Source organism: Archocentrus centrarchus, chromosome 3 (genome assembly GCF_007364275.1).
Source record: "Archocentrus centrarchus isolate MPI-CPG fArcCen1 chromosome 3, fArcCen1, whole genome shotgun sequence".
Lineage (NCBI taxonomy): Eukaryota > Metazoa > Chordata > Actinopteri > Cichliformes > Cichlidae > Archocentrus > Archocentrus centrarchus.
This window is the reverse complement of record NC_044348.1, coordinates 24506879-24533650: the sequence shown is the minus strand read 5'-3', so window position 1 is coordinate 24533650 and position 26772 is coordinate 24506879. Positions and strand designations below refer to the sequence as shown.

Below are 26772 nucleotides of genomic sequence, written 5' to 3'. Positions count from 1 at the left end.
GGTGGAGTGGTGATGACTTGTGTTTGTTTTGCAGCCATAGGAGCTGGGCACATTGCAGTCATTGAGTTGACCATGAGCTCCTCTGTATACCAGAGTATACTAGAGTAAAATATGAGGTCATCTGTCCAACAGCTAAATCTTGGCCAAAATCAGGTCATGAAACAGGACAATGATCCAAACACACCAGTAAATCTGCAACAGAATGACTGAAAAAAAAAAAAAAGAATGTGTTGCAATCACCCAAAGTACAGACCTCAGTATGACTGAAATGCTGTGGCAAGAGCTTAAGAAAGCTGTGCATGAATTAATGCCCACAAGCCTCAGAACTGAACTGAAGCAAAGTTGTAAAGAAGAGTGGGTCAGAATTCCTCTACGACAGTGTGAGACACTGATAAAGTCATGTGAAAGTGATTACCTTAAGTTATAAGCTGCTGAATCATGGAGTGCACTCAGTTCTTCAAGGCTGCATAGAGTCCTATGGAAACTTTCTTTTTCACATGACTGAATATCCAGCCCTCTATGTTTACCAGCTCACATGCACCAAGTACACTGATAATTTGAAAGACTGTTGCATTGTTTATTCAGATATAAAATTAAACAAAGAAGGACAGACATATGCTTCTATGCTGTAGAGAAAGGTACTCGGCTGCTTAACCACTGCAGTCACTCATGTTTTATTACATCAAATATGGTACTCATGTCCGTTAGTCTTGCTCTGTTTTCTTCCCATTTGAGATGAATGCAGCTATGTGTGTCTCATTTGATGACAGCTCACTTGAATTTATGTTTTGGATAAAAAAAACAAACAAACAAAACGATGTGATGCTACAGTGCTTAGGTTGCACTGGTGCAGTACTAGTTTTCTATTATTAGAACATAAACACACAGATTCATGTTGAAAATATGGTAAATTGACTATGTAGGTAGATAGTTAATCAAGTACAGGAACTAAAGATTAGAAAAATCCCTAGAACAGGATTTGATTATCCAAACTGGTGTAAACAATGAAGCAGATGTAAGCTGGTGAAGGAACTTTTTATCTTCTATGAACTGCTCAGATGATCTGCTGCCAAATATGATGTTACATTTTCAGTTCAGATTTAGACAATCTATAAGTTTTTGATGTCAGCCAATACTGTAAAGAGCACTTGGAAAAAAGCCTGGCAAAAAATATGTGTGTGCATTTGTAGGCGGTGTTGTGTGTGGCATGTGTTCATTTTGGTTTGTGTCCTTGGAAGCTTGCCAGTTTTTATGCATGTGAAACATATATTTTGATGTGAGGACACAACTACTGTGTGTTTACACAATCACACTGTGATAGGGACTCACCACCTTTTCTTGTTTTTTTTTTTGTTTTTTTTTTTAAGGGGGGGGGGCGCATAATGTGACTGCGTTTCATGATGACACTTGGTTTAAGGCAGTGGTTCTCAAACCTTTTTCTCATGATCTATATCAAGACATAAAACCCCCACACTCCACACCCTACAGTTGTTATCAATTATATTAACAATAAAAAAGGGACGCGCATAAAATTTGACTTAAATAAAGTTGCACATCATCAGTGCAATAGCATCTGCAAATTCTTGTTAAATTAAAAAAGCCTCATAGTCATTCACCTCAGTTTCCCTTTATATTTTTCACCTGGTTGTCCGCTGCACCCCACCTGCTGTGGCTCTGCACCCCACCAGTGGGGCCTGCCCACAGTTTGAGAGTCACTGGTTTAAGATAAGGATTAGGGTTAAGGCCAGGCAAGTGAGGATTATAGTTGAGTTTGCAGTTATTTTTCAGGAAATTAATGTAAATAAATTTGATGTTCACTGAAGTGTAAGAAAAATAACTGTGTGTGTGTTTACATGTTTAAATTTTGCCTAGATAGTTTCCTGGCACCACTCCAGTCAGCCCACTCCTCTCCACCATCCACCACCCATTTGGTTCTTGTTCCAGCACCCGAACCACATCCCCTCGGCTCACAGATAGCTCATCTTCTTCCTGAACAGTCAACGAAAAGAAGGCAAACCAGATATTACCTAAATAGCGCATTCTTTTAACACAATCTACAACTTTCTTTTGTTCTTTCTTTGATCAGCTTGGTTGATGTTCAGTTTCATCTTACTTAGGTGTTAAAATGATAATGGAAATCACCTGTGCAGTGTATTGATAAAGCACAACATAGAAGGCTTCATCAGCTGGAAGTGTGGCCAATGGTGCCTCTTGGTGAATATATGGAAGGGGTGTATATCCTTCACTGGAAATCTCAACTAAAGAAAAATTAAAGTAAGAATTTTGTTTTGTTATCAGCTGTATATTTCAAACAGACAGGACCAACAATAGTTCAAACACAAAGAGTTTTTTTTTACATTCAACTGCTCTCTATAAGGCCAAAGGTGACTACTCTCATCCACCCACCCGAGTTCTGCTTTAAATAGAACAAAGTTTCACACTCATATTAAAATGCCTACATTACTCATGTATTGTAACTGAAATTTGTTTCTTGTACAGTTTATTTTTTTATCAGCTGTACGGCCTGCAAATAAAATAAGGAACCTAATACGGTAGATGATACAGTTTTACACATTTGGCACATAAATGACTGATTGGAAAAGATATTAGTAAAAATATTAGCCTGTCTTCAAGTGCACTATAGCATTTATGTCTGATTGAGTCTCATTTAAGTTCTTTATTACTTTGAAGTGTACTTTCCTTCTTTATTATATGTAATTCTTGTTTCTAATTTGTATTGTGAAATATTTAAAAATAATTCACTGCTGTGCCAAATATGAACCCATATTGAAACTCCCTACAGTATATTATTAGAACACCCAACTATTAATACAACCTTAAAAAATATAGCAAAACCTACAAAATACTGTACATTAAGTTCTGCTCATAGTACAACAATATAACTGAGTGAGTGGCTGCAGTGCTTACAGTCTTCAGTGGATGACAGTGTAGATCGCGGGCTGAGAGGACCGTCCATGTTAATGCTCAAAGAGTTTCCGAGCAGGGGGTCAGAGCACCTCCAGATCAAGAAAGATATTTATGATACAAATGTTGACTCTTGGAGATTCAGCGAGCAAAAGTCCAAATTTGTAACATTACAAATAACAACTAAACTAGAGCTGATGGTGAATAAAGAACAGACATTTTCACTTTCGAGTACAGTGTATATTCACAGTTGCAGTATGTCTCTTCTTGATTCTTCTTTGCATATTACTTGTGTCTCACCTCTTTGTCACATCTTCTCCTGTAAAATGAGCTTGGCCATTGTTGTCCCTGACTGTCCCCATCTTGTAATAGCTTTCAAACACTACGGGCTCTGTAAGAAGAAAAGAGAAAGCTGCTCATTTGAAAAATGAGGTCAAGTGTGACTTTCTGCCTGTGTGACAACTGAAAGAGAAAGGGTAGAGGTTGAGCAGCACTCTCTCTATATATATCCTGTTATTTTGTAGTAGAACATTTCTCACTTCAACTTTGTACTTACAACTAAATAGAACAATCTTTTTCCAGTAAATACAAATGCCTGGTTGGCCCACTGTGAAAGCTCACCTGGTGGCTTTGATCCAGTGCCTTTCATTTCTATGAAACAGTCGTTGTCTTTGGTAATGTCACACTCTTCCAGAAACTTCCTCACCTCCTCGTAACACTGAGAGAAAATCAGGAAATTACCTAAATTTTGAATTTAAATTACATTTTTTTCCATGGTTAGAGACTTTAATTATTGGCTTTAATATTACCATACATAAAGCATAACTAATTGGTTAGGTTTAGAGAAAAATCATGGATTAGGTCTAAATACAATCTTTTAATGCTGCCTTAGTCTCGCAAAGCCTGAAAGACATTCTTCTTCCATGTCCCAGTTGTTCATACTTAAAATGGATTAGGAAGACATTATGTCCACTAAACTATTTGATAAAATGGTGTATTTACTGATTGTAATTACTTTCAAGAAGGAGTCCGTGCTACATGAGCCTGCTAACATGTTCTAAGTGACAACTTAAATGCATCAATTCAAGTTTGACAATTGAAGGCTCACTGAACTAAAATGCGATCAGAAAGAACGCCAAAGAGTGGCACAACTAAGCTGCACCATTGTTACATTTCTGAGTGATAAGATCTCATTAAAAGGATATTTGGGAATGAAATTTGAACCTGTGCTTGTTCTAACACCAAGTGAGTACGAATGGTGCTAACACTGTAGTGGTCACATAACCATGTTGGGTTTTTTTTTTTATGATATTAGCAAGAACTGGTTTGGGTATGTTAAATATTAAGAAAATAAATTAAACTACCACACCTCATCAACTTTGACACATTGCATGGAGAAATGATTGCAGTGGTCCCAGAGAGAACACCTGAGCATGCTGATGCGATCTCCCTCCAGTTGCTGGAACACCTGAAATTTCCAAATGAATGCTGTATTATTGCCTTAATGTTTGCAAAGCTCATTATTGCTTGTTTTTCCATCTTTTTACTTGTACTGCTCTCCTTAGCTGCCTCGCTCTGCGTACAGTAAAATCAACACAGAAGTTTGCATGCCAAAAAAAAAAAAGGGGAACTCTTGTGTGATGGATGGTTTTTTCCATTTTTGGCTCTCTCGAAGCGTACTTCCGCAACGGTCAGCAGCAGGAAGGTTTTCACACTTTTTCACTGGGTTAAAGGGGTTGTGGTACAAAGTGCTCGCTGTGGTTATAATACCTTATTCTAGAAGGTAACATCATAATATTCCGTTGTACCTCACATGTACTTTTGTGTGTTTCCTCCCAGTCCTGACGAACAGCTTCTAGTTGAACAATGTTGTTAAAATACACCTTCTCTGTGAGAACAGAGAAGATTACAGTTAACAAATGAAACACTGGTAATGAACACTGTGCAGTCTCTTCATTAGTTTTTCCGTTAGGTATTCTAAACAAATAAGTGCACAATGAATACGACAAACTAAAAAAATGTATGCAGGTTAAAAATAGAATGTGGGTTCATACCGGCTTCACTGGCTGTCTGTCTGCATTGCTTTATCCTGTGACGCACCTATGAATCAAATATTGCACAGGAAGCTGCATTCAGTGAGTTATGCAAGTCAGAGACACTGAAATATAAATAGGTTGTATATAGGAGATGAAAGAAAAAATGAAACATCTCACAGCAGCACACAAGCAAACTTCAGTTCTGCTTTGCAAACTGTTGCACAACTGCAGAAAAGTCCCATCATTACTGCTGCACTGCTAACAGCTGTAAACTGGTAGTTCATGAACAGAACTGACTCAGTGGGCGTTTGTGCAGCGTGGGTTACATTTCTAAAGGAAAACAAAAGTTTGTATTTTGATGCTCTTTCTCTCTTAGGGAGGCAGCTCATGTATTCATTTGACCTTTTCAGGGTTTTTGGATGTAGCATTTGTTTTCTCAGCAACCTGCTCCACCTCGTCGGCCTCCCTGCACTTCAACTCATAATTCTTCTTTGACTGAGAAAAAAGAGAAACAGAAATTACAAGTTACATTTCCCATAAAGCAACAGGAAGAACACTTTTTGTAAATGATGCAAAAAAAAAAAAAAAATTCTAATGCTTTGTACCTTTTTGTGGTTGCTAGAACATAAATCACAAATAGCTTTTTTAATGTGTTTTAATCTCCACGTTTACCACAAAACCACCCCGGTATCATGTTTCAGGTCATTTATAAATGGTAACGGTGGCAGCATTTCCTACCTCCATGGTCTTCTTGAAAAAAGAAACCATTTTCTTTTGAACCTTCTCCATGATGCTTTCAAACTAGAGACAAAAGGTTGAAATTAAAATATTTAGCAGTTGCTGGTATTGCTTCAATACACACCTGACACGATTTTCCTTCAATAATAATAATTTTTAAAAAACTGTATTTTTACTTTTAATATAACAAAAGTCTTGATGTAACTTCCAGAAAAACAGAATTAATCTTTACTCAAAACCTGAATTGTTTGTTCTAGAAACTGCTGGTTTCCCCATATCAGTTACTGCCACAGCATTTGCACTCAGTGTCTGTAAAGTGATTTAAATGGCTTTAAGATTAAGTCAAAGCTTCTGTAACACAGTGATTTTCAAAACAGGATTTATTGCATGACTCTTGCACTGGGTTGCAGTACATTGAATGTACTTGTACACAACTGTCTCTATTAAAACTGGTAATCATTTGCAGCTATTAAGCACTTGGACTATTAGTCATATTAGCTGTGCAATAATAATAAGATTAATAAGTAATATTACCCTCAGAAAATTCAAACCTTATGCATCTGTTTTTGTGTTTAATAAGTCAGTTGTTAAGCAACACACATTTCCCAAATACCTTCTTCCTCTGCTCTTTCTGACGTTCTCTGAAAGTCTCAATCTTTTTCACCTCCTCTTTCAATATATCAGATAGTTGGATGTGAAAGTTTCCAATGTGCTCAATTTCTGCAACCAAAAACATTCAAACAGTAAAATGAATCATTTGATTTATAATCACACATTTGGCTGTAACGTCCCACTGAACACATAGACTTACGAGTTTTCAGTTGCTCAAACGATGCCCTCAAAGTGCTGAAAAAAAAAGCCCAACACAGATTTATACTCAAAATAATTCAGCATGCCCGCAGTTTTTGATTCTTTTACAGAGAGGTAGATTAACCTTTTCACACTAAAAACAACACCAAGCCCTTATAGACCTGTAACATGTGCTTAATGTTTAACCAGCTGCCAAGACAGCAGACTGCCATGCAGACTTTGCACCTTAACTTTGTTAAAAAAAAAGAAACGAAAATCTTTCTAGCTTTACTTCACTAAAACGAGTCTTTTACTGGAGGCTCTGTGTTTCCTTTTTTGTTATTCTTAGAATATGTTGAGCTCTGTAAAAGATTTCTGAGAGCAGGCAACAGGAAACTGACAACAAGTAATGACCTACTGTACACTGAGCGAGGGGCTCATGCTCACTACACACACACACACACACACACACACACACACACACACGCACACACACAATGCCTCTTTTCTGTGTCTAACTTTCTGTCTCTCACACACAAACGTGGTTCCTCTAAAAGAATGTGGCAGACTACAGGTTTATATTTACTTTTCCTAGTCAGTGCCACAGTTTTAAAATGCGCCCTCTAAAACCTCTAAATGTATATGGCCAAATTGACATATATATTATTTAGTTGTGCAGTCTATACAATACATAATACTGACCTCAGAACAAATATAGTCCGGCCTGTTAAGGTTCAACACACAGGCACATCATGTACATTGTATATAGTGTTATTATTAGTAGTATTGTTATTATTATTATTAAGGTTAATCTTGTTTGTTGTTTTTATATATATATATATATATATATATATATATATATATATATATATATATATATATATATATATATATATATATATATATTCTTAATAGTGTAAATTATTATATTTATATTTATTATAACTGCGGCTGCTGTTACACCCAAATTTCCCCTCTGTGGGACAATAAAGGCTGTTTCTTCTTCTTCTTCTATATTTTGAATATAAAGCAAGGTTTTTTCACCTGATCTCCATGTGTCCTCCAGCTTTGCGAGCAATGGTCACCAGTTCCTTTCCATACTTTTCCTCTGCTAGTGCCCTGTGGAGTATAAATAAATAAATAAATCACTCTGGATCCCAGAATTTCAGTTTTTTTTACTATTTAGCTCTAAAACTGAACTGCCTTATATAGTTTTGACATTTTGACTTGCATATACCAACTTTTGCACTTTTAACCTTTTTGCCTCTAAAGCCTCAGAGATTTTGTTCTTTTACCTGAAGGATCACTGACTGTAGTTATTATCATTTACTATACTTCACCGATAACAGCTTAGTGTTAATGCTTAATATTTTTATATTTCAAGACTGAATAAAGAACTATCATCTAAAAAAAATTGATAAATTCTGACATCTGATGTTATTGAGTCATGGGCCTGCTTCAATGCAGGTACTGTATGACTAACCACATGTGGTGTTTAATGAGTGAAATGACAACTAGATACTAATTTCTTTCTCAAATTTATGATTCAAGTCGGTAGTCATTGAGTGATGCAAATTATAAGTTTTATAATTACATTTCCCTTTATGGGATTTGCTATATTATACTCTGTGCATCATGGTGTAAACTGCAGACCATGGAAAGAAATGCATGACTGTGATAAAAAATCATAAATCCCACAACTTTGAAAGTTCATTTTGATTGTTCAGTTACAAACTGATCCAACCTCATCTTCAAAAGCTCCTCCATGTCTTTGCACATTTGCCTTCCATCTCGTAACCTTTGGATCACAGTTTCATATCCAATGTGACACGTGAAATCAGACCCCTGCATTAAGAAGCCATAGAAAAGAAAAATGCTGCAATAAAAAGCATTTCTCAAAAAGCATTGCAACATGTTCTGGACTCACTTAAAATGCAGAACTAGCACTTGTGGATGTCAAAAATATTTGTATGAGACACGGAAGCCTAGATCGTCACATAAAGCTTCAAGTGTACAAGGTGGCAATTTAACACATTAAAGGGGCTTTACGGTTATGATAATGGTACAACTCATGATATTATGCTTCTTATTTTAAGTGTTTTGTTTTTTTTAAGTTATAAGGCATGACTTAACACCCCCCACCCCACCCCACACACACACACACACTGCTGTGTGTCTAAACTGGTACAAACTCTAGTCCCTTGCAGTTTACCTGATTTGGCAACAATGATGGAAATGTGAGCAGATTTTAACTTACAGATAACAGTTAGGAGTTAAAATATACCATATACACCAGCGACAGCTGTCTGTAATAAAATGTTTCTCAGGTTCCTAAAGCTGTCTGTTCAATATAAAGAAGAATTTGACTACAGTTTAAATGCTATACCAATGGCCTTTCAATTTTCTGTAAGAACAAACAAGCAAGTAGAGCATGAGACCACAAAAACAGACTTACCCAGAAAGCATCTTTAAACATCAAAGAGGCCATCTTATTTTTTAACTTCCTTGAACCGGACACAACTCTAGTTTAGACCTCACTTGCAGGGCATTTCTTCAAAATCAATAGCTTACCAACAACCTCATGTGGCTCAAACATCAGTGAGTCATTTTGAATGAGGAAGCGCTTTTGTCCCGTGATGTCACTGACCACAGTCAGCTCAACCCATGTGTGAAACAGCAACTCTTTCACAGTCATGTGAAGGATAAGATTTTATGTCTCATCTAAAGGTTGTGTCAGAGCACAGCATTTAGATGTACCTTCCTAGGTAAAGATGTCAGTACGTATCTGTATTTGATATGCTTTGTTACCTTGTTTTTTGTGTTGCACTGTTGTGGTCATCAACACTGAAACTCACACAGGCAGGCAGTATGTTTAAGCGACATGCGCTGTGAGTAATACTGTGACTGAAGGATGACGGTTTGCAAGTAGCACTTAAAGTAAAGCATAATTGTCTTATCTTAATCATACTGAAATGACACTTCATCCATAATGTTAAAAATATATATTATATAAATATTGCAGATGGTTTATGTCTGTGTAGATTGTCTGTCATCCAGGTCATAGTAGTCTCTGGAGCTTGAAAAAAGGCGACTGGACTTCTTTTTGTTTCTTGAAGACGTTTCACCTCTCATCCGAAAGGCTTCTTCAGTTCTCGACCAAATGGTGGAGAGACCCAGGTATTTAAACCCCTGTGGGCGTAGTCCCTTGGAGGTGGTTATGACCCTCTATTGTTCATGTGCGTAAACACATGTGCCAAGGTGTGAAAGGAGGCGTGGGTCATTTCAATCAGTGGTTTCAGTTGAAACCAATTTAGGACTTCGCTCCATTGTTTCCTGTGGCCTATTGAGGTCACTGGAACAAAGGTGTGAATGGGGGTTGAGACGTCTGGGAAGGGAGCTCAGGACAGCACTGTAAGCGGGGGAAAGTTGGTGACGTAATCCACCTCCTCTATTCAATGATGGTTGTTCACAGTGGACATAGATGGCTTCTTTCACTCCTCTTTCAAACCATCTGTCTTCCCTGTCCAAAATGTGAACATTGGCATCCTCAAAAGAGTGCCCTTTTTCCTTCAGATGCAGATGTACAGCTAAATCTTGTCCTGTCGAGGTGGCTCTTCTATGTTGTGCCATTCATTTGTGAAGAGGCTGTTTGGTTTCTCCAATGTAGAGGTCCGAGCACTCTTCACTGCGCTGGACAGCATACACTACATTGTTGATCTTGTGTTTGGAGGGTTTGTCCTTGGGATGAACCAGTTTTTACCTTAGGGTGTGACTTGGTTTGAAGTATACTGGGATGTCAGGCTTGGAGAAAATTCTTCTGAGTTTCTCTGACAAGCCTGCCACATATGGGATGACAATGTTCTTCCTCTTGTATTCTTATTCTCTGTAGTTTGTGTTTGGCCTTCATTCCTGTGCATCTTGGCTGATTTGAAGAAAGCCCATTTGGGGTAACCGCATGTTTTGAGGGCTTTCTTAATATGTGTGTGTTCCTTTTGTTTCCCTTTTGCTTTAGAGGGAACACTTTCCGCCTGGTGTTGTAGGGTTCTGATCACCCAAAGTTTGTGTTCCAGAGGGTGGTGGGAGTCAAAGAGGAGATACTGGTCTGTGTGTGTGAGCTTCCGGTAAACTTCAATGTTGAGGCTTCCATCTTCCATCGATAAGCACTGCACACGATTTATGTTCATCATAATAATCTTTTGTCATTTGGCCTCTAAAAACTGTTGTTCTCATGTGCATTCCAGTGATTACCACAAGAGGGAGACAAAAGTCTTTGTAAAACATCAAGCCTTGCACTGGCTCAGAAAAAGGAGTCTACCATAAAGGGATCAAACCCACTTGAATCAACAGTTCCTAAATGTTAATGGGGGGAGGGCAGGGCAGGGTGGGGGTTGGGGGTTGGGAGGGGTCTGCCATAAAATTCAAAATCTCTCAGTCCAGTTGTGATGAATACAAATCTGTGCCTCAGGCATCTCCAAGGGAAGACACAGACACGTGAATGAACACATAGAAGCTTATTATTGATTTTCAAAGTGAGAAGAAGGACAGATTGTGGTGTCTCTCACCACTCGCTCAATGAGATGTGTGAAAATCTTTGGCTTTCTCACAATGCTGGAGGATCATTCTGTCACACACCGAACAACATGCTAAAGGGACTGTATAAATCAATATGTCCAACTCAGAATAATGGGCCTTTATTTATTTTATTGTTTTTATTTATGTACTTTTTCAAATTATAAAGCCCTTTAATTCAGTTCAATTCAATTCAGTCCAGCAGCATAGGTCTATTGCAGAATAACTAAGGAAGGGTTCAGGGTCACCCGATCCAGACCTAACTATAAGCTTGATCAAAAAGGAAAGTTTTAAGCCTAATCTTAAAAATAATAATAATGCATTAGACTTATATAGCACTTTTCAAGATACTCAAAGAAGCTTTACAATTTCATGCACTATTCATTCACACCTCAATCATACTTGGTGGTGGTAAGCTACTAATGTAGCCACAGCTGCCCTGGGGCAGTCTGACAGAGGTGTGGCTGCCAATTCGCACCTGCAGCCCCTCCAACCACCACCAAACACACAACCACATTCAAGCAAGGTGGGTTAAGTGTCTTGCCCAGGGACGCAACAACAGCACGCACTCAGACGAGGACTCAAACCAGCGACCCTCTGGTTGCGAGGTGAGCACCTACCCACTGCAACCCACCACAAATGAAGTGTGATAATGTGGTGATAAAAATAATGATGAAAAGCCAATATGAGAGAAACATGCTCCCTCTCTCTTGTCCCTGTCAGTACTCTAGCTGCAGCATTTTGTATCAGCTGAAGGCTTTTCAGGGAGTTTTAGAGCAACCTGATAATAATGAATTATAATAGTCCAGCCTAGAATTAATAAATGCACAAACTAGTTTTTCACCATCACTCTGAGAAAGGATTTTTCAGATTATAGAGATAGTGCAGAAATGCAAGAAAGCAGTCCTATGTGTACTGAAGGACATATCCTGATCAAAAACTGATCCAAGATTCCTCACAGTGTTACTGGAGGCCAAAGTAATGCCATCCAGAGTAAGCATCTGGTTTCACACTATGTTTCAAAAATTCTGACAATGCTTCTGAATTTGGAAGCAGGAAATTAGAGGTCACCAGGGGTGTGGTGGCAATCGGGAGGTTTCCCGAACCGGCAGGTGATCGGAACTTCTTTTTTTTTAACGCAATTAAGCACAGCAGTGTTCGCCACCACAGGTGCAGACAGTGATGGTCTGTCGGAGCTGGCTCTTCATCAGGAGGGGCTACAAACACTGGTGGTTCTAGGGGCAGGGCCACAGGGGCATTGGTCCCATCTGAAATCTGATTGGCCTTCTTGTAGTGCCCCTGTCCTGTCACTCATATGTCATTTGTCCGAGAGCGATGATTCCATGCCGAAAACACCAGTAGCGCTAATGAGCCAAATAGGAATATCCAGCGTGAATAAAGCTTACAGAAGAAGAAAAAGAAGCCAAAGCATTAGACATGACTGAATTTGAGAGACGGTCCAGTTCCCATCAGAAAAACCAAAGAATAATGCTGATTTAGAGGAGCAAAATGTACAATGCAGTCATGTGGGTAACTACATTGTGTATGTTTGTGAGAGACAGATGTTTTGAACTGACAGTATTTGTGAAAAAGTAAAGCTTTTAAAAATGAATAATCAGTGGTGGCACCGGGGAGGGGGGGGGGGGGGGTGCTAGGGGGTGCTAGGGGGTGCTATAGCTCCCCCTGGAAAAGTAATAGCACCCTCGTAGCGCCCCCAAGAAAATAGCTTGTGTCTGTGTGTGTGTTGAGAACTGAAAGAACAAATGATCCTTCATAGCACCCTCAGTAAAATGCTTAGCGCCCCCCCATCACCTGCAGAAAAATATTTCTGGAGCCGCCACTGTCTCACATGCTGTGTGTGTTTGAGTGTATTTTGTCTATGTACAGTAAAAATGCATGTAAAATTGGTAAGGAGATTTTCCTGTGTAAGTTTTTTTAATTAAGTGTATGAATATGTTGTGACTGGTGAAATGTATATACCTTACCAAAACAGGGGATTGTCTGCAAGGATGTTGGACAAATACTTGGTCGCTCTGTGAATACTGTGGCCCCTTGATGGCCCCTTACTCAAAAAAATCTTAGATCCGCCACTGGCTACAAACATAACAGACCAGCCAGCACACCATAGGAGAAGTGAAGGGCGAGACACCAGCTATGTTTGTTTGTTATTTCACAAAAGAAATTACTTGTACCTTTAGATATGGAATTATGTTAATTTCTGATTAATGAATATACCATATAACGATGATGCACTATGTCAGATATGAGACAGTCTCCAATACTGGGCATTCACTAAGAAAAAAAAGCCAATAAATAGCCATAAAATAGCAGATAGGTACTTTTTGCATCTCCTCATTATTTACTGCAAGTATTTTTTTTTTATTGTATAAAGTCTGTCTCTGTTCAGTCTGTTACCTATACTTACATATAGAAAATTCTTACTCAGGAAATGCTGTTTTCTTTTTTATTCTGATGATTTATCAAAAGCCTATCACTGGAGTGGCCATCGTTGGGTTCAAGAGGAGAGTAATAATTCAGTTTTCCCACTTGGAAAGCCAAAACATCTACCAGTTAGAGCGAAAATAATTCTTCCAGGCCAGGGCTTACAAGTTTTCACATCATGATGTCTGAGTCCATCATGCTTGGCCTTCGTTGTGACCCCGTTTGAGGCCTCAAATGGAGGGACAAGCCCTGGGAATCAGCTGTGCTTCCAGGGGCTGAACACAAGCCCACACACACACACACACACACACACACACACACACACACACACACACACACACACACACACACACACACACACACACACACACACACACTTCCTACCCTTCTCTCACTTGTTTTCTCTCTCTCCCTCACACTCTCCAGAGTGGCAGTTATTGAACTGTGACAAACGAGCCGTGTCAGACCAGCCCCCCTACCTGGGGGATTGGCTAAATGACCTTTCCATTACCCAACCACTGCTGTATTCCCCCTCCATAGATAGAGTTACACACAGCCGCACAGCCCATTTGCCAAGACCAGTGTCACCAGCTCTACCATGAACCATTCCATCCTTCCATGCATTCTACACACATTTGGTTTTATTTTATTTTATTGTATGAACTTCTGGATCAATCCAGTTGCAACACCTGCAAAAATTCTATATTGATTTTGTGTGTCTTTTTTGCATTTAGTAGTGATCTTGAGAGTGTGTACATGCTGAGAGATGAATATATGATGCTAGAAACCGCTTCTGCTTGGTTGCTTGGATTTGGGCATATATGTAACTTATCTGTGCTTCTCTCTGTGCTTTTGAGCCTCTAGCTTGCAGAGTGGTGTGTGACTTAACTGGTTTTCACACATTCTCCATCCTCCATCTTTCTAATCCCCTGCTGACCATTGGCACTAGCCCTGAATCTCACCAGATACAAAACAAGTATAGCGAATGGAGAAGGGGGAGGGTGTGAGAGGAGTTGAGTAGAAAGGTTAAAAGTGGATGAGGAGTGTGGCGAGAGATGGAAAAGGATAAGCAAAAGTAATGTGAGGAAGGAGAGCAAGTAAAGATGAAAGAGGAAGCAGGATCCGAAGGAATGACAGAAGGTAAATGAGAGATGACTAAGAGACAAAGAAAAAAGAAGCTTTGGCTAGAGCAGGACAAAGCTAAGTTTTAAGTAAATTTCTGCTGTCTGTTGGATAGGAATGGAATGAAGTGAGTCCTTGGCCACATTAGTGGAAACCTGTCAGGAAGCTGACAGATGGGGGGCTAATGATGTGTAGGCGCAAGGGCAGGGCCTGTAGTTGCTAGTGAGATGATCTGTAGTGGCTGTCATAATACAGCTGAAAACTAACAGCTGAAGGAGGCGGAGGAGAATGAGAAGAGGAGGAAGAGGAGTGAAAAGAGAAGAATCACACTAACCCCAGAGAGTGAGCAGAGGCCTTTCTCACCTTTGATCTACGTCTGTCTTTGAATGAAACATTTATTAGCTGTCTTAATCCTCAGTATTACTGCTGAGAACTCCAGCTTTAATCAGTTTGATCCTCTTGTGTTCTTTATTCCCTGATGTGCTTCCCCGAACACTGAGATAAACGCAGCATGGACATACACACATACATGCACATGTGGATTTTTTTTTTTTGCATAAATATTTGATTAGCATTGAAGTCACATAATGTGATCATTAGCATGTGTCTGTTTTTTTGATAGCTTTAAAATATGAAACAATGAGTGCACCTGGATAGATGTATACCATATTAATGAAGAAAAATGTGTACGTGTTGGGAAAGGAATAGTGTGTAAGGGCATGCATATATATATATATATATAACTGTCCATTTGAGGTGATGTGTACTGGTGCTGACACCTGTATGACGGGTGCGTGCCACAAACTGCACCTTGTTCCTCTCTTGTTTGCCCATATGGTCCCTTCAACTGGGTTTTGGTGTTACACTAATTTGTCCAGTGGCCATTTTGTCCACTAGGACACACCATGCCCTCCTCACCTGCCTCCATGCCCTCCACTTTTTCATCTTTTTTTTTTTTTTTTGCCTACTTCTCCACTCCTTTCACCTCAGTTTTTCCACCCCCATTCCGATGTCCTCCCTGCTTCTCTCACCTCCCTCAAGCTCTCCTCTTCTTTCTCACTCCATTCCTCTTACGTTTTCTTCCATCCAGCCTCTACATATTTCTCATGCTATAGTCTCTCCAGACCTTTCAGTACCCCATGCTTCTTGTTTGTGCATGCAGGTGTATGTACTTGCACATTCCTGTACTTTTGCTTTTACAGTATGTGTTTGCACTGTGCATCCACATGTGTCCGTGTGTGTTGTGAATCCAGAAAGGGAACACTGCTAATTTGCTAAGTGGTTTAATCCATCTGACAGAGGACAGAGATTCTGCTTGGCTTCACTGCTCTAATCAAGGGGAATCAAAGTCGGCCCAGATGGTGGCCAACACAGGTGGCCACTCTGTCTTGACCTCCCATCTTTGCTTTGTTGATCCTGTTCAAAGAGGCTGCGGATAGATTTTTTTTTAGAGTTCAGCTATGTGTGTTTGCATGCTTGTAAGACTGTGTCCGTTTAGTGGAAGAAAATGGACTGCATGTGTGCGCATGTGCATGTCTGCACTTCTCCTTTGTCTGTGTTTGTTTGAAAGGTTTAAAGGGCTATAAAGTGAAAAGCACCCTGTTATTTGACAAACTGATTAAAGGTATCAGGTTTGTTTTCTTTGACATGGACTGTGTACATTCTACCTGAAGCTGTCAGCCGCTGTCTTAGTTCTTTAATTATTACTCCACAAGATAATGTAAGACATTTCAAATAAACTAAATTTATTGAAAGTGGGTGATACCATAGAGACAAGTCATTTAGGTTATGCCTACCGGGGGAATGGGAAATTCATTGTGCTCCATTGACTTTATTATGGAAGCTTGTTTCTGCCACTGGAAAAAAAAAATGCCAGGTAGAGCTAAATCAAGTTATTATCTTAAAATTTCAGCTTATTATGTCACAGTTTAAAATAAGGTATCTCAAAATTTTGACTTGCTCACTCAAACTTCTTGCTAAATTGAAATTTTCAGATGTGTAACCTGAAATTTCAACTTGTGGATGCCCCCCTTTTTTTTTTTTCCCTTGGCAAAAATAAACTTCCATACATTATTTGTGTTAAGCCTTGTCACTGTTTATTCAATATTTTAGCAAACACATGATAAATGCCTGAAAGCTGCAGTGTAGTGGGATGCACTGCTATACGACTACAAAATCCAGAACAATGTTTTTATGAATGTCTTAATTAAGCCTTTCTAAGCTTACTATCACATAGCTAGTACAGGTTCATACAGAGGGCCCTAAAACACTTTGACAAAGTGAAATCTAATATTTATATCCAGTTAGTGACATTTTGTTAGGACCCCACATCTCACTTTTATATTGTGGAGTGGGCAGTTTACTCTTGTAGTGTGTGTGGTTTTCAGAGTTGTAGTCTGCAGCCTAATGTAGATGGAGCAGTGTTTACCTCATATTATTTTATTTAAAAAATAATAATATTTTGAAAATATTTGTAAAAAACCAAGCTGTTAAAGGACACACGGGCACAGGTGTACTGTTCAAAAAGTGTTTATTTTATTTTATTTTATTTTATTTTATTTTATTTATTTATTTTATTTTTTTGTTTGCTTTGTTAATACTCAAGAATGAAATTAAGTAATTTTAAGAAATAAGCAGGACCCATAAACGAGATCAGCTAATCAGAACAATACTTCGTAAAACAGGGACATAACAAACCAGAGAGCTTGAATTAGAAAACTATATACTAGCAGTGCAAACCATTATAAATGCAAAGGGGGATACCCACATGGACTACAACTAAACTCAATACAAAGAAACTCCACCCCTCCCCCGTGTTCTAACAGCAGTTGGTTTGGTCCATTTGTTTAGGACCCTGTATTTCAACCATCTTCAGTCTCAGCTTCCTCTTTTGTCTAACCAGAAAGCACACAAGTAACTCAAAAATCAGAGAAGTGGAAATCACCAGTATAGCGTCATAAAATGTGTTAAAACAAATCAACCAATTCAAATCAAACAATTAACTAAACCAAACTAATTGTGTACTTTGTAACAACAGCAACAAAAATTACCTTAAATGTAGTAGTGATGGGAAAGCATGAAAAACATAAGCATGTATGTGTGATTTATGTGTTAAGTATAGAGTGAATATTCCTAAAATATTTTAGTATGTGTGTATGAACATCACAATAGTGCAGTTCTATCAGTTTCAACTTGTGAAAACCAAAAGCACTGAGATTTTACATGTATTTATTTCATAACTATAAATACCAATACCTTTTCAACCACTCAGATGCTGCACACCTGTAGGTAGATTTCTGCTATCTATGACAATGGAATGCAAAAATATGTTTTATTTGTCATTAGTAGATTTTTATTTGTTATTTTATTTTTAAATAGTTTTTTGTTCTGCACTGTCATATGTGACTGAAAGCCAGGTTGTCTTTTACACCTGTCAAAGCATGCAGTAGCGATTCCTTGGGGCAATGCGCATTTAGAACAGCAGGTGGGGCTGTTGAATTTTTCAAGTTTATAGTTTTCAGTGTTTCTTGCCTCATGCATCTATCCATCCATATTCCTTTTGTTTTCCATTCAGTTTCAGCTACGAAAGCAGGATCTCCTCTTCTGCGCATCCACCATAAACAGGGAAGAATTTATTCTTAAATAAATTCTAGCATCATCCTTCTTTAATCTTTATCCAAATGGTGTATCAGTAAAGTATTGCTGTTTCTCTCTCCTTTCTTCTAGATTGAGATGGTTTGTATTTACTCCTGTTTAGGATTGTAACACTTTTTTTTTTTAAACTACCGCTGTTAAATTTACCCAGACATTTAGAAGTATTCTTTGTGAACCTTCTGAGGAAATCAGACACTATAGAGTGAATTGCAGGCATTATTTAATACCTACAAAGTTTCACACAGTTTTTCAAATTCTTTGGAATTTAAATAGGTACTTAACAGTCCTAGATGAAACACTGATGGCTCTGCAGTCATTAATGTGCCACTAATGCATTCTAGTTTTTTTTTCTGTGTGAGAAATGAGACAAAAACCATGTATTTTTGGTCATGCCTGTGAAAATATAAATACATACAATAATTATGCAATAAAATATGTATTCAGGTGTAGGATTTCTATAAAAGGTGCATTAGCAGCTTTGTCTGGCAGTGTTGTTGTTGTTTTGCAGTGCTATTTGTGTTGTTGATGATCCACTGGCAAAACTGAGGGCAGTACAGATTGCATTTACCAGCATCAGAAAGAGGGAAAGATGAAGGCACAGCTGACCAGGTGAGGATCAAAGCTGTTTAGCTCACTCTCCTTTATCTCGGGCTAATGTGTATTGCCGTCCTCTATCCAGTTTGCTAAGCTTGCAAAAAGTAACACCTAATGAATAATTAATCCTTTGTATGACCTGATTGTAATGTTATAAGTACTATAGTCTTTAATGTACTGTATGTTTAGTAGGGATGTACAGAATAAGAGAGTCTTTGTAGTCACTGATCAAAAATTCAGCTGTTCTTTTTAGGTTTGTTATCTTTTCTAAAGTTGTTCACATTGATTAAAATATCAAAATAACAAAATGGCAAACAATAATAGTATTAATGTACCCAGACCATAATTTACCATGGTCAGTGCTTTTCCTTTTAAGTTTCAAATCAAGTATGGAGACACATCTTAATTTTTGCCTGTGCTGTACCCCTCAACCATGCTCAGTGATATTAATTCAGGTGGGTTTTGTATAATTTTGCTGACAAAAGGACAGAAACAAACACCCAGAGAAACACACACACACACACACGCACACACACACACGCACCACTGGTGGTGAAAGGCCTCAGCAGAGGTACCAGTGAAACCACTACTGTGCATTGTTTTATATACAGTTTAAAAGACTGTGGAATTTGTGCTGTAGATATGAATGTATTGTTATTTTTTAAATTTAGTTTACGGGAGTTTGTACTGGCTCTTTTTTCCCCACAAACTTGAACGTTTCAGGCTCAGAGAGCTTTTTCTGCAAACTGTTCTCTCCCAGGTACTGTACATACTCTTAGAACCATCTGGGGGGGAAAAATATCAAATATTCAATATATATATCTTTATTTCCACACAATGAATTACTGTTAGGGTGAGTGTGGCTCCATCCAGGCGTGTTTGTTTATGCAAGCAGGCAGGCAGGCCCAGGTATCGCAGTTACAGTGGTGTTGTGCTATGCGGTGGTGTGCATGATTATCGACCAGCATGTCATGCAGGATAAGGCCCAGTGTGCCTCTGTTGACTGCTTTGCGGTCAGCACTGCAGGGAGCAGGATTGTGGTTAGCCTACAGACAGCCAAGGCTGTGTAAGAAGATCATCTGTGTGAGCGAGCGTGTGTTTGTCTTCTACTACTGCCGCTGGACCCTTCCTCTGTTGTCTTCTTGCTTTGTATCTTCTACTCCATCGTAATTTTTCTCACCGCTTGTCTTGCTTCTGTTTGATTTTCCTTTTTGTCATCTTTTCGCTATTGTTTTACTCCCTGCCAAACCATTTACACAGATACTTAAAGCACACATGCACTTTCACTGTTGAACATTTGGGAATTGCTTAAGGCTTCAAACAAGCCACCAGTACTAATGGCCCTGCTGCCCGAGAGTCTATGCTTGTACCAGAGCATATAATTTAATATGTGGTAACCATTTTAGCCAATCATCTCACAGCTCAACCGACTGAATAGTCAGAAAAATATAAAATATGTTAATGGAGCTTTGTCTTCTTCTTCCTTCTTCCTTTGTTTGTTACTTTTTGTCATATTTGTTAATCCTATTTTCTTTTTCTTCCATCCTGTCATGCACGTACACACCACACACATTCCACACTGACTGCAGATGCGTGCAGGATTTGGGCCCTGTGGCTGGAGCTAATGGATGGCTCCCATAAATGGCAAGAGGTTTGCACAGGATAAGCAGTGATGGAGTTTTTGCTATGCTCTGATTCTCCCCTGTCCTGATGATACCACCGTTCCAGAGAGAGCTTCATAAATTCTTCATGGGGCCAAGCACCAAACACAAACAATATCTGACGGAGATTTGCCACAGGCATGCTCCGAGCACCCTAAACATCCTCTTTCTCTGTCCTCCCTCAGTATGTTTTGCAAGCTTGAGCGGCTTCGATACAGCCACGGTGAAATAGGGACATCTCATCCAACATCAAGTCGATTGTCTGATGTGATGTATTTAACGTTTACTGTGCCTGGTTCTTGTCATGACACACTGAGCTATTGATTGTAGTTTTGTTAATGTACTTAGACTTTTGCAAGAATGTTCACAACACAATTGACACCAAAAGCTCAGATATTCTCTTGGCTGACTGGAGGGAAGCTACAGATGTGTGAGCATTCATCTCTTTTTTTTTTGGAAACTATGGATATTTACTGCAGAAAGAAATTTACACAGAACATTTCTGTTGCCTATTCACCACACACTTCTGAACAAGTGACCTGGTTTCTATAAACCCAAAATAAAGAAATAAAAAATGTAAATAAAGACACAATGCATTGATTTGCAAATCCCATTAACCCATGTTTTATTCATAATAGAACACAGAAAATATATCAAATGTTTAAGTTAAGAAAATCTACCCTTTTAAGGAAAATATTGGATAATTTTGATTTTGATGGCAGCAACATGTCTCAAAAAAAGTTGGGAGAGGGCAACAAAAGGCTGGAAAGGTAAGTGGTACTAAAAAGTAACAGCTGGAGGAACATTTGAAACAAACTGGGTTAATTGGCAACAGGTCAGTAACATGATTGGGTATAAAAAGAGCATCTTAGAGAGGCAGAGTTTCACCAATCTGCAAAAATATGCATCTACAAATTGTGGAACAATTTCAGAATAATGTTCCTCAATATAAAATTGTGAAGACTTTGAATATCTCATATGGCATCATTTACAGTGCATAACATCATCAAAAGATTCAGATGATCTGGAGAAATCTCTGCGTGCAAGGGACAAAGCCAGAAATCAATATTGGATTCCTGTGATTTTCGGGCCCTATATTGAAAGAAAAGGGATGCTTCTGTCATGAAAATCACTGCACAGGCTCAGGAACATTTCCAGAAATCACTGATCATCATGCCATCCACAAATGCAGGCTAAAGCTCTATCGTGCAAATAAGAAGCCATATGCAAACATGATCCAGAAATGCTGCTGTCTTTTCTGGGCCAAAACTCATTTAAAAATGGACTGAGGCAAAGTGGAAAGCTGTTGTGTGGTCAGACAAATTGAAATCTGAAATTCCTTTTGGAAAACATGGATGTAGAATCCTCTGGACTTCAAGAGGAGAGGGATTATCTGACTTGTTTTCAGCTCGCAGTTTAAAAGCTTGCATCTCTGATGGTATGAGGGTGCATTAGTGTCTATGGAATGGACATTTGCAAATCTGGAAAGGCACCATCACTGCTAAAGTATATACAGAGGTTTTAGATCAAGGTATCACATGTATTTCAGGGAAAACTTTGCACATTTTAGCAAGACAATGCTAAATCTCATACTGCAGCTACAACAACAACATGGCTTCATAGAAGAAGAGCCCAGCTGCTGAACTGACCTGCCTGCAGTCCAGACCTCTCACCAATTGTTGAAAACATTTGGCGCATCATGGAAAATATGGCAAGGGTGACGCAGGACTGTTGAGTAGCTAGAATCTTACATCACACAAGAATGGCACAACATTCTTCTCCTAAACATCCAACAGCTCTCCTCAGTTCCCAGATGTTTACGGACATTTGTTAAAAGAAGGATACACGGAGGTAAATGTGCTCCTGAGCCAACGTTTTGAGATGTGTTGCTACCATCAAATTTAAAATGACCTTATTTTTCCTTAAAAAGGTACATCTTCTCAGCTTAATAATTGACATGTTTTCTACATTCTATTATGAATAAAATATGACTTTATGAGACTTGCAGGTCATTCATTGGATTCTGTTTTTATTTACATTTTACATAACATCCCAACTTTTTTGGAATTGGGGTTGTAAACTGACCTGCAATACAGTTGCATAATAGTCTGCATGTCTGTAGACAAAACCTTGTTCATGTCCTTATGTTAATCTGTATTTAGAATTGTTATTTTGATGAGACAAAATAATATTAATATATTGTGAACCTCTAGTTTTAAATCATCTGTATTTTAGCGGCATCAGCAAAACTATCAGCTAAGCTCAGTTATGCTTCTGTCTATATATCTTCCACTGACATGCACATCATGATTAATGAATTTGTTTGAATAACTCCAGGACCCCTTAAACCCAGAGCATGAATGCCTAATTAGCTTTTATCAAATGCTCTCACTTACCTTGTCTTGATTTATGTCACTTCATACATTATAGGACAAGAGGTACTTCGCGCTGTCTTGCAAATGAATGCTATTTGAGTAATTTGTTGCAAAATACATCAGCACCTCCCTGCAGCAAACTCATTAAAATTCTGATTCAGATGAGAAAATTTTGTCTCCTTATGCTTTGATTGTGCAGATGAGCTCAGACAACATATGTTTTAGTTATAGTAACAATAAATATCGTCATGCCAGCAATTGTCTCATGATGAAAGATAGTAACAGTATTGATTTTAACTCTCTTTGGTGATTTCACTCATCTGTCTCTGCAGCTGATACTAATGATGAGGAGTGCGGTGAGATCAGATGTGTTGCTCATTCATTTTCTTGGATGAAGTGGCCATTTCTTTACATGGCTGTCCAGAGAGCTATTAGTCACTCAGGACACTCACTGTTAAATTCTGTGGGTTTTTATATTTCAGATTTGAAAAGTTTGGGACTTAGAGCAATTTTGCAGAGGGCCAGAAGAAAGCAGAATAAAATTTACAATTTATTTTCATATTTTAAAAGGCAAAACCAGAACATCAGCCAGCCTTTATTGTACTATACTTGCCATAACATCAAGAAGAGTCTGCTTAGGAAATACACGCACATTTGTGCGTGCGCACACACACACACACACTTGCATTTTGCTTGGGCCTGTAGCTGCCAGGGCCTCCATTCCTTGTCAGCATTGCTCTTCATTTATTACATGATGAGTGCTTACCGGTTCGGCCCTCTTTCCTCTGTTAACCAGCATTCTTAATATGGAGCGGTGGTGGCACAGACATCTTTCACTAGTCGACTTGTCATTAACTAAAAGCATTGTGGAGCTTTACTTCCAATTACCACTCCTCTTACAGCTCACATAAATCACGCATTGTCGTCTTTCAGGAGTTGCAGTCTTGTCTGGTTTTCTCTTTCTTTCTCCAGCCCACCACAGTCTCTGTTTCTGCTCTACAGCGGACTTCATTCACCTGCATGCTCTTTGGAGGTTGATGCACCATCATTATGAGCAGTAACTTTACCTCTAAACTTGTTCCCCTTTATATTGAGTGCAAACTGTGCTTTGATTGCAGAAGGTTTAGGCCAGACCAACAACAGAGACCTCTCATCGTTTAAGCTGTTATGATCTTTTAATGGTCTTCTATTACTTTATCGTTATGCTAAAAGCCACCAGTCACTGCTGTGGCCTCTCACTTTGATATCACTTTCATTAAGAAGAGGCCAGGATCATTTGTAGTGGCACTGAAGTCATTTGTTGGGGGTTTGTGGATGTGTGTGTGCTTTTGTGTTTATAAAGCAGACTAGCTGAGGTGCAGTGTATTTTTATCTGGATCATCGATCTGTTTCAGCCTCCCCTCCTCTCCTTCTGGGTGTAGAAGCCTTGACCTTCAGTGTGGGAGGTATCAATGAGCCATGTGACCTCCGCTCTGGGCCAGTGCTACTCCAAAATTTGCTACACACACAGTCACACGCACCTGCTTGCACATGCAAAAATACTTATGCATCACGGATAAAATAACAGTAAAAAATGGCAGTAAAATGTTGGTTATAATGGCATAAACGTCTCCATCTACTTCAGCAGACAGTTACCACTATTGCTGCAGATGCAGACTTTGTCTGTATTTATCTATCTACCTACCTACCTGCACAAGGAAACACACACACACAGGGTCAGGGTCCCGAAACACAAGATTTCTGTTGTCTTTGTTTGTCGTCAGCACCTTCTCAGGCGGTTGAGGTTTCGCCTTCTCCGGAATCAGTCAAGCGCTGCAAGGGGGTCCGTCTATGTGTGTTTGCGTAGCAGAGTCTGTATAAGGTATATTGTGTCCGTGTGTGTGTGTGTTGAGGAGGAGGTGGAGGGCTCAGTAGCTGCAGGGGCCTGTATTGATGTCCGCTGCTTCCCCCCCCGAGGCCCCGCTCTGTGGGATAGTGTGTCAGTAGGACAAAGGCATGGCGCCATCCGTCCTGCTCTACGGGCCAGTAACTAGAATTAATTACAAACCAATCGAATCTGCTGCAGCCAATTGGTAAACTAATTGGTAATTTCAGCTGCCCATCTAGCCATGGATGGGCATCTAGCTGTGGCCACTGGTGCTGGCGTTCTGGGTGGAAGCTCCTTAGATGGACTTTTGTAGTCTGTTAGCTGCACCCAGACAAAGCAAACCTTTTAGCTTTAGGCCAAGCCAAGAGCTCTATTAGTGAGTGTTACTGAAATAACTAATGACAGCTTTGGTTCACTCCTGGTTCGCTTTCTGCATATTAGAATTTCTGTGCAAATATTTGTCACAAACATTTGCTTACATATTTTTGGTAAAGACGGACAGATTTTTTTAACATAATATTTTTTTTTGGGGGGGGGGGTTCTGTTTGTTTGTTTTGTTTAGTTTTTGTGAGCAAACTAAAACAATCTCAAAACAAGAAACTAAAAAGATGGCTGGATATGCATATAAACCTACAGTAAGTCTGGAATATTCTGAACATTTTGAAAAACACTGGCCACTCTCAAAGGAGTGATATAATAGAAATGATCAAAACATACTAATGGTTCAAATGGGAAATACTGGTCCTTCTTTTGGACAGTCTTCTTTCAAAGGCATTTCAGAGGGCCTTGATAGTATATGTTTTACTTACCTCTGCTTGTCCAGATAACTGTAGAATAAAACTGGTATAAATGTCAGATTTAATTTTTAATAAAGTTACAGCCTGAAGTTTGAATGGTGGGTAATGTGTGGGCTTTCAGAAACTGTCGATCATACTGACCTCTTTGTGACAAAATATGCCCTTTGTAATTGGGGGAACTAACTGTTTCAAATTGGTCCAAACCTCTCTAAGTCACATCTTATTTAAGCAAAGAGCACCAGTCAGGACATGCTCCAGTGGCCCTCATCTGTCCCAGCTTCTTGTTGCTTGTGTTGTAGAAGTGGTCGACACAAGCTTCAGGTTACAGCACACTCTGACGTGGCCTGATGATAGGGCACATGATAGAACTACTGCTCCCACTGATTCCATCTAGACATTCCGCACAAATAACCCCATTAGCTGGAATGGATGCCCCAGTTCTTTTGGCCCATTCAAGAATTTCTCAGTTCTGGGATAAAAAAAAGTATACCCTGTCTTACCTTATTTCTATAGCCTCACTAATAGGTACGAATGGTGCGTTGACATCATAGGAGATGAAGGTGTTCAGGACAGGTAGTAATTTCTTAAAATAGTCCGACAGTCCTTGTGGTTTTCTCCTGGTGACGCTATTTCTCACTCAAATGTCAGCCCTGCCTTTGATTGACTGAGAAAAGTCCCCAAAAAGGACAGTTGTCTGTGTTTCAGTCAGCCGTCAACATGTCTGGGTCTTGCCGTTTGGGAGGAAGTGCATGAGGGAGGATGAAAGGCATGTCAAGGTGCCAGGTTTCTGGAGGAACATCAATCTCCCAATTAGGCCTGAAATAACCTGGCCTGGCCTGACACTTCCTGTGTGCCTGAGCATGAGAGAACGAAAAAAGAGAGGGAGTACAGGATCCAAACGGGAAAGTGTGAGGGATGAAAAATGAAACTGAAAGGAGGAGCGAGAAAGGAGCCCTGGACCTGTCTGTAAAATGGAACAAGTGAGTTTGTATTATAAGGGAGTCCCTGAAATACAAATATCTAGTCTGCTCCAGTGCAGATTTTCTGAAATGCTAAAATTTCAGAGGAGTAGCTTTCTTAAAATAAATTTATGAGAAAATTTTGGCTATTTGTAAATCATTGTCAATAGTACACATCTCTTGTGGTTTCTAGATTAAGTTCTTGGTTGATGTTTTAGTAAGTTTTCATTTATTTTTGACTTTA

At 39.1% G+C, this 26772-nt stretch overlaps 1 protein-coding gene across 1 annotated transcript; it reads right to left on the bottom strand.

The window, feature by feature from the left end:
- Positions 1–1857: 1857 nt before the first annotated feature.
- Positions 1858–9082, bottom strand: pstpip1b (proline-serine-threonine phosphatase interacting protein 1b). Its single transcript, XM_030722712.1, has 15 exons — positions 8944–9082; positions 8233–8333; positions 7533–7607; positions 6511–6545; positions 6313–6419; positions 5700–5762; positions 5364–5456; positions 4980–5025; positions 4734–4813; positions 4295–4393; positions 3547–3643; positions 3226–3316; positions 2929–3017; positions 2143–2258; positions 1858–1989 (listed from the first exon to the last, which is right to left on the bottom strand). The coding sequence occupies exons 1-15, from the start codon at positions 8974–8976 to the stop codon at positions 1858–1860; spliced, it is 1257 nt and encodes a 418-aa protein (XP_030578572.1). The 5' UTR covers positions 8977–9082.
- Between the last annotated feature and the right edge of the window lie 17690 nt (positions 9083–26772).

What these genes read in the sequence shown, in the direction of transcription:
- pstpip1b (XM_030722712.1), bottom strand. Translation starts at nt 8,976, where the DNA reads ATGGCCTCTTTGATGTTTAAAGATGCTTTCTGG. An exon ending in GGAGGACACATGGAGATCAG is followed by an intron (nt 6,546 to 7,532) that starts GTGAAAAAACCT and finishes TTTTTTTTTCAG; the next exon opens with CACTTTGAGGGCATCGTTTG. An exon ending in TTTTCAAGAAGACCATGGAG is followed by an intron (nt 5,457 to 5,699) that starts GTAGGAAATGCT and finishes CTTTTTTCTCAG; the next exon opens with TCAAAGAAGAATTATGAGTT.